Source organism: Vollenhovia emeryi, unplaced genomic scaffold (genome assembly GCF_000949405.1).
Source record: "Vollenhovia emeryi isolate VEMERY1.0 unplaced genomic scaffold, V.emery_V1.0 DF939190.1, whole genome shotgun sequence".
NCBI lineage: Eukaryota > Metazoa > Arthropoda > Insecta > Hymenoptera > Formicidae > Vollenhovia > Vollenhovia emeryi.
Genome location: NW_011967176.1, coordinates 21,809 through 29,546, shown reverse-complemented (window position 1 = coordinate 29,546; position 7,738 = coordinate 21,809). Strand labels below are relative to the sequence as shown.

Below are 7,738 nucleotides of genomic sequence, written 5' to 3'. Positions count from 1 at the left end.
AATAAAAGAGATCTAGTTATATGTTAGGCTAAAGTCAAGCTGTTACTATGTACACATTTTAATTGTGGGAAATTAAGAATAAAAGTTACATTAAATTAGAATGTTATTTTTTACTTATTTTATTTTAATATCATGTTTAGTATTTAGAATATAAGTTTATTATCATTCTAATTAGGTCAATTTACAATACATTTTTTACGATAATAATGTTAACTGACGAAATTTTATTTAAAATTATATAAAGACTCTCAAAGTTTAAAAAAAGATTGAACAATCTTTAAGTCTTTTAGGTTCTAAACATTTCGATGTACATTGTACAGGAATAGTTTTATGAAATATATATGTATATATACCGACCCCAGAATAACTCCCCAAATTAAAGCACCTAAAGTATTCACATGGAGTAAATGATTTCCCAGAAATGGAACACAGACACGAGTGATACTGAAATCTTGGTAATTCAACCAAAAAATGTCCACTGAGTTCATGAAAAGAGCCAATGAAAGCCATCCGTGTATCAGTTGGATTATCCATTTACGTAATCGTTGATACTCCTTTGACGTTCCTAACACTTCCAATGTGTTGTCCACTATGGAAAGTTTGTGTAAGCACATTTTTAATTCCTTTAAAAAAATCATATGCCTCGATTACGTGATGTAAAGAGAAATAATTAAAATTTTATGTTTTAATAAATATTATTATTAAAATAAATATAGTAAATGTAATAAAGAAAAAAATTATTGAAATGTGTAAGTAGCATTTGAAATGTAAAATTTAAAAAGTTATATTAATTTACGAAAATTATATTAAAAATTAATTTAAGAATGTGATATAAAAACAAATATTAATTTTACATTTTATCAAATACTTTATCCGCGACGAATAATAACAGAAACATTAAAACTGATCTGTTCTAAAGCCTTTTATAAATTGGTATTTGTCTATAATTGTCAGAGATTAGGCCAATTGTCTCTGAAGGAAATTAAATAAAGAATAAGAAATTTAGAAAATTAAGAAAGAGTAGGGATTTAAAGTATATTTTAAGACTCTTACCTTAAAACGAAACAAGCTAACAAGAATCGACACAATTGCGGAGGTCATTATTATCACATTGGGCCAAGACATGTATACGAATGGAGTATGACTATTGTAGACTAGATAGTAAAAGAAATACGTAAAAAGACTCCATTTAGTAAAAAAATATAGACAAGTGAGATATGGCCTAGGTTGTCCGACAGGATATTCAAGAAAGCCTAAACTGCAGATCGAGCCAATGATCAATAATGGTGCCAGCGCTGTCTGGATCGTCTTCGTCATCGTTTCTGGTTAAACGGCTATATGTTCTTGAATTACATCTTATTGCGCAAGACACAAACACATTTTAATATCTTTCAGAATAATTTTGAAAATAGTTTTATTATACTTCCTTTTCGTAGATCCTCTAAGAAACTTTGCAAGAATTACACTGTAAAATACATCGGAAGTACCATTCAACCAGCAAGTATTGAGCGATAGAATAAATATAGAGATAATCAAGATTAGATTGCTTTTTCATCGTGCAATTATTTAACATATATATTATTACAAGGCATAAATGGTAGGAAACACGAGTATTCTTGCGACCTTTATACTAGACTGAAGTGTATTTAATGTATGCTTTTTATTTACGTGACTTTTGACGACATGTAACAACACGTGTTGACTTGAATTGAAGCTAATAGCTTCGATAAGGCATTTTATACCTAGACATTAATGCGCACAATATAATACTTTTGTAAATTAAAGATTCATGAAATTATTGTTTGCAATAGTAATATAATTTATTAATGTAAACATAAAACTTAATTTAGAAACGTACTATTAATACATTTTTCCTATATTATTATATATGTATGTACATTATAGCATTTATTTTTATAAATTTTATAGATATTATTTTATAGATAAAGAAAAAGTTTATATCTAGGTATATGCAATTTTATGTAAATCAAATTCGATTTAGATCTATCGTTTTGTACCTTATATTTTTTACCTGTTAGCTAATTCTTTCATTTTTCTTTTTTGAATTAAAGAAAAACTCAATTTTTTAAATATAGATACTGCATTTTTTATGGGATAATCTATTATTTGAGAAACAACTGAACAAATATAATGTAATATTACTGCTATTATTATGATATGATTAAAGAAAATATCAGAATGGGTGTTTATAGTAATTGTCACTCTAAAAAGAAGTTTTTACGACTATTTTAATAATTAGCTTTTTAGCAGTTTACAATCACATTCTAATATATTTTTACTAATATATGTATATATCTATTATATATATTTTTAAAGTATTTAAGTATACATGCTTATACATATACAAATATACATGTTTAGTTTATATATTATATGTATATGTATGTATGTATGTAACTTGATTATAAAAATATTTATAGATTTTCTAAAAATTTGTACATAATTGTATTTAACATATCGACTGTTTGTGACAAACGGTTGACATGATAAAAATATTGTGGTGTTTTCACATTTATTGAAAATATGTTTTACTATTTAATTATTATCATACTAATATTCTATAAATCTCTAAGTAATGTTTAATTATATAATATAATATTACTGTGGTGTAATTTCATAAAATGTTTGTTTTCTTTCTTCTTTGACAGCAAATTACCAGCCATTTATTGGGATGATATATACTTTCATTTGTACCATGATAATTACGAACGTTAGAATCGTTATGCAAAACTAGAAAAAACGCATTAATTAATTGACAAACAACAATTTATTGGGATGCAAAACTATAAGGTTAATTGCAAAGAAAAGCTGCTACACTTACCATTATAGTAGCAATATAAAAAGTAATAATAGTAACAGATATGATACAGATAAGTTTAAAAGAATTTTGGTATTTCAGTATTTTATGTTTTGATATAAAAATACAATGAGAGAGAGAGAGGGGGGGGGGAGAGAGAGACATATAAAGGTAAACCTTTCGTAAGTACTCGTTTCCAAAATAGAAAAGATTCATTCCAGTTAATTTCAATGGATGATGCATTATTTGTAAAGTAAACTGATAAACCTGTAGATGAATAGTTGCTGTTCAAGTTTAATTTATTTATTTGATATTTATTTCTTGCATTTTTGTGAAAATGTACTTACCTCCTTCCATGTATCAGTGTACTGAAGGGTATTTGTCAATCGGGTAATTATTTGGTTAATTTCGTTTGCCTAAAATTTAGAATTTATTATCATTTGATATGTATTTTTATCTTACAATTGAATTGGTGATTGCAAAAACCACATAAGTCCAAAATTTTTGAAATTGACTTTATTGTATAAATGGGTTTGTCTAGGATCGGCACATAATGTGTGAAAAGGTCACATTAATTCATGGCTGCGAAGTTAGTAAAAGGATTAAATATTGGGTAAGTATGTATAGGGTTGAAAGAGAGCTTTGGGCAGAAATCACATGAGTCATTTTACTTACAGTAATAATTTACAATAATTTAATTTACTCTTTCGTCATTTTTACGATGAGACAAATTTTGGTTTGTACTATTTTACACATGAATTTAATTAGTTTTTCATTACTTTGTGGTTTCAGTTCTGTTTCCAATTTTTTTCCTTTTTTTTCAATTTAATAATAAACTATTTCAAATAATAAAACAATTTTAATAATAAAACATTTCACTTAAAATTATTATTCATTGAGTGTAGAAACGACAGTGAGTAGTTTCATCTAGTTTTTTACTTAAAAAAAATGCATGCAATGAAAATCAACAATTATCAGATTATGTTTCTGTATAGTAGTTTCAAGGATTGAGAACAAGAAGACCCATAAAGTCAGGTATTTAAAGTATAGTACAGTATTATTACTCTTCTGTAAAATTTGAAAAATGGGATTTACGTGGTTTTTTAACTCACCGATTCGACCAGGTTAAATAGTTTTACCTTAATCGTGATATTTTCACACATGTAATTTACAGCATATACTCTTATCAGTATTACGAAAATCCATGAACTGAGATTAAACCATATGTGTTTATACGGTAACTGTAATATTTCTTTTGGAAGTTCCTGCATTAATGCCATGCAAATAGCGTAACACAATGATGCCATAAACACAAGATATACTGTCATTCCGAAAGTTATCTGTGTACCGAAAATGAAATTCAATTCGCGAGCAATGCGACATAATTCTAAATGAAGATGCCTGCCGAAAAATATAGATCTTTAATATTAATAATATTAATGTATAGGTATTGCAAAAGTCTATAGAAAATAATTATCTAATTAGTTTTAAAATTAAAGTTCTATCAAATTTTATTACTAAAATAACACCAAGTTGATAATTTGTTCGAACATGCGTTGCGATTTACATTGAAATCCATAATGTTCGCTTGTAATTAGTATATAAAGTGTATTGATGAAGAACGACCATAGATTTTTTCCATGCACATTTTAGACCATGATCTTCCACTAATAAGCATTGCATATGCTCATTTATTTTGTCAAATCTATTACCAGTTAACCTGTATCAAATAACATCTCTGAAACTATATTTAAGTGTATCACAAAACGTTAGTTTTTATTTAAATTGCATGCTTTTTAAAGTGTATAACTTAAATTCTTTAAAAAATAAAAACCAAGGAAAAAAAGTATATTTATAAACAATTTTTTATATTATAAATGTCAAAAATAATTATATTTGTGATAACTGTGTTGTTGTTGTTTATTTATACACAACACATATACAGGGTGTTTCGAAGTTTTTTGACCGCCGTTCACGAGAAGGTGGAGAGGACTAAGACAAATAGAGAAGTTCTGTACCATTTTCCAATTGGTGGATTAGTTATCGAGATATTGAAGTTCAAAAATCGCCGTATTAGCCCAACCTACTGGCAAATGTAAGCGCGCGGTGAGATGCGTCCGCCCATCGGCCGCCGCTCGAGGCAGTGCGCTTACGCGACAGGCAGTGGCGTGCCTTCCTACCCTTTGCTGCGTACCGCCTCGAGCGGCGGCTTGATGTGCGGACGCATCTCACCGCGCGCTTACATTTGCCAGTAGGTTGGGCTAATACGGCGATTTTTTAACATCAAAATCTCGATAACTAGTCCTCCAATTGCAAAATGGTAAAGGACTTTTCTGTTTGTCTTAGTACCCTCTAACTTCCCGTGAGCGGCGGTCAAAAAGCTGCAGAATGAACACCCTGTATCTACATACATGCATACATGTTGCAAATATGATACAAACCATAATAAGAAGATAAATAGTAACTCCATGAATGCATTGATATTAATACAGTAATTTAACATAAAAGCTATAAATAATGCCCAAGTTTCATGGAAATTTATCCACCACATTGCATTAGAGAGATTGATCAAGAAACTATATATAATCCATCCAATTATCACTAGTTTCGAATAGATATGTGTTCTTTGATACATCATTGTAACACCCAATTCTTCCAAACAATTATCCACAGCAGAAAGCTTCTTCAAGCTGATGTCAAGTCTCTAAAATAATAATACGGCGACAATTAAAAATGTATTTCTGAGACAATTATTTATTTTTAATGTAAAACAAAGTTACAATATATAATGATACACATTTGGAAATTTTATTTAAAATAAAATTAAAAAGTTTAAGTTATTTAATAAAAAGTACTACATTGAGAGAAAGAGAGAGAGGGAGAGATTAAAAAAGTTTTTATATAATTATTATATTAATAACTTCAATGATATTAAATATAAATTATATTATATTTAAGTATATATTGTACATAAATGTAAGAAAGACAAAATATATAATTATAGATACCTTTTGATGATAGAAACTCATGATCACAGATATAATAGTGTTAATTGCGGTAGCTGCCCAAATAACACTATTTGTGATATTTCCAGCTAATATTTTCCATGTAAAAACAGTTATTGTATAGTAAAGAAGGTAAGCATAAGAAAACCAGATAATCAATTGATATAACAAACTTAAATATGCAATCCATCGAATCTTTGGGTTTGGTTGTTTCATCGGATAGGCCCTTAAACCCATAATGAAACATACAATCAAAAGAGGATGTACAACTTGTTGGATAGTGACTACCATGATTACATAACATGCACCAACATTAACTGTTCAAACTTATTTACTGAGCGCATCACGACTGTGCTGACTTGCAACGATGGTGGCTCTTTATGATTGCAATATATATTTTTTGTAGCACTCACGTAAATTAAAGCGAATGATCCTCTCTAATCAACGAGAGAAATAATTCATCGTTAATGTGAACCATTGTAGTAATGTTTCTAACTTATTTCTTGCGTGTTTTTTTAAATGCAAAACAAGCATATTTAATATTCGCTTTGTGATGTTGTTTTATATAATTTTTTATTATCATATGTCTTAATAACATTATAGTGCATGATTTTTAAACTTATTAGAAAATTGTTATGTTTATTAGTTTCTTACAAATCCACTTCCGTTTGTGTTATATCAGACAATTGTATTATGATAATCATAAATGTTGTAATTGTAATGACAAACTGGAAAAAGTATAAATTAAAGTTTAATGTCGAAAGGATTCAATAATATAAAAAAGACTGTGTTGTAGTTATAGACATTTTACAATAATGAATTGCAAATTTTTGTTATACAAAAATAAACATAATAAAAATACACTGTAAGATATTTAAAAAAAGATGGGGTCGTGTTTAATTTGCAGGATGGTATATGTAAACCTAACAAAATTAATAAGTTATATATAAATCCAATACTAACTTTTCGTATAAAATTATTGCCAAAATAGAAGAAACCTAGTCCAGTGAACTTTAGCGGATGATGCATTATTTGCAATGAAAACTGATAAATCTATGTGAACAGATTGAATTATTATTAATTGATTAAAATAATTTATTTCGGACGCCCCTTATTATTAAAATCTTTTTACCTCATGACGAACATCTGTATATCGAAGTGAATCTGTTAATTGATGAATTATCTTATCCATTTCATTAGCCTAAAAATGATGATTTATTATTATACAATAAATATTATATAAGTTTATTAATACATACGTAATATTATATGTATATAATTAATATAGACTATATAATCATATAATCTATATAATCATATATTTATAAAATATTTAAAAATATGCGTATACATGCGTGTACATATACGACTAGAAATACAGCGAAGTTTACTTGGACATTTACCTTATCGCTAGTTATCTCACACATGTAATTAAAGCTGAAGAGTCTGGCCAAATGCAGAGAAATCCAAAAAGATATACCAAACCAAGAGATTGGCGCATATGTATACCGATCTCTTGTTTGTATATGCATGTAAGTGTAGTAACATAATCTTGTCACATATATTAGAAAGGCTACCATTTCTGTAATCATTTGTAGTCCAAATATTTTATTTAATTCACGAGCGATTTGACACAATTCTAAGTGGAGATGCCTAGTAAAAAACAAAATATATTTTTAAATTATTTGGTTATTCTTTTAATAAATATAAAATTTCCGTTAAACTTGGTATACAGGGTGCTACGCAACATATTGACTTCCGGTCATGGGAAGGTAGAGGGGACTAAGACAAACAGAAAAGTATTGTACTATTTTGCGCTTGGACGAATAGTTATCGAGATACGAAATTTTAAAAATCGCCGTATTAGCCCAACCTACTGGCGAATGTAAGCGCGCGGTGAGATGCGTCGGCCTGG

At 28.1% G+C, this 7,738-nt stretch overlaps 2 protein-coding genes across 3 annotated transcripts; both read right to left on the bottom strand.

The window, feature by feature from the left end:
- Positions 1–293: 293 nt before the first annotated feature.
- LOC105562370 lies at positions 294–1,564 on the bottom strand. Its single transcript, XM_012013164.1, has 2 exons — positions 1,054–1,564; positions 294–623 (listed from the first exon to the last, which is right to left on the bottom strand). Exons 1-2 carry the CDS (start codon positions 1,315–1,317, stop codon positions 294–296), a joined length of 594 nt encoding a protein of 197 aa, XP_011868554.1. The 5' UTR covers positions 1,318–1,564.
- Positions 1,565–2,617: 1,053 nt separating this feature from the next.
- On the bottom strand, positions 2,618–6,305 carry LOC105562318. Of its 2 annotated transcripts, XM_012013060.1 has the most exons (8): positions 5,997–6,305; positions 5,827–5,912; positions 5,260–5,522; positions 4,386–4,538; positions 3,958–4,219; positions 3,166–3,234; positions 2,996–3,085; positions 2,618–2,751 (listed from the first exon to the last, which is right to left on the bottom strand). In XM_012013060.1, exons 1-8 carry the CDS (start codon positions 6,112–6,114, stop codon positions 2,674–2,676), a joined length of 1,119 nt encoding a protein of 372 aa, XP_011868450.1. In that variant the 5' UTR covers positions 6,115–6,305; the 3' UTR covers positions 2,618–2,673. The 2 variants fall into 2 exon arrangements, with proteins under 2 accessions (XP_011868450.1, XP_011868448.1); XM_012013058.1 differs by having other exon boundaries at positions 5,827–6,305.
- Between the last annotated feature and the right edge of the window lie 1,433 nt (positions 6,306–7,738).

Excerpts from the sequence above, each read along its gene's own strand:
- LOC105562370 (XM_012013164.1), bottom strand. The coding sequence starts at position 1,317 with ATGACGAAGACGATCCAGACAGCGCTGGCACCATTATTGATCATTGGC. Across the intron at positions 624-1,053 it reads TTAGCTTGTTTCGTTTTAAG|GAATTAAAAATGTGCTTACA; the intron begins GTAAGAGTCTTA and ends ATTTTTTTAAAG.
- LOC105562318 (XM_012013058.1), bottom strand. The coding sequence starts at position 6,114 with ATGGTAGTCACTATCCAACAAGTTGTACATCCTCTTTTGATTGTATGT. Across the intron at positions 4,539-5,259 it reads CTATTTATCTTCTTATTATG|GTTAACTGGTAATAGATTTG; the intron begins GTTTGTATCATA and ends TATTTGATACAG. Across the intron at positions 2,752-2,995 it reads GAAACGAGTACTTACGAAAG|TTTTGCATAACGATTCTAAC; the intron begins GTTTACCTTTAT and ends CGTTTTTTCTAG.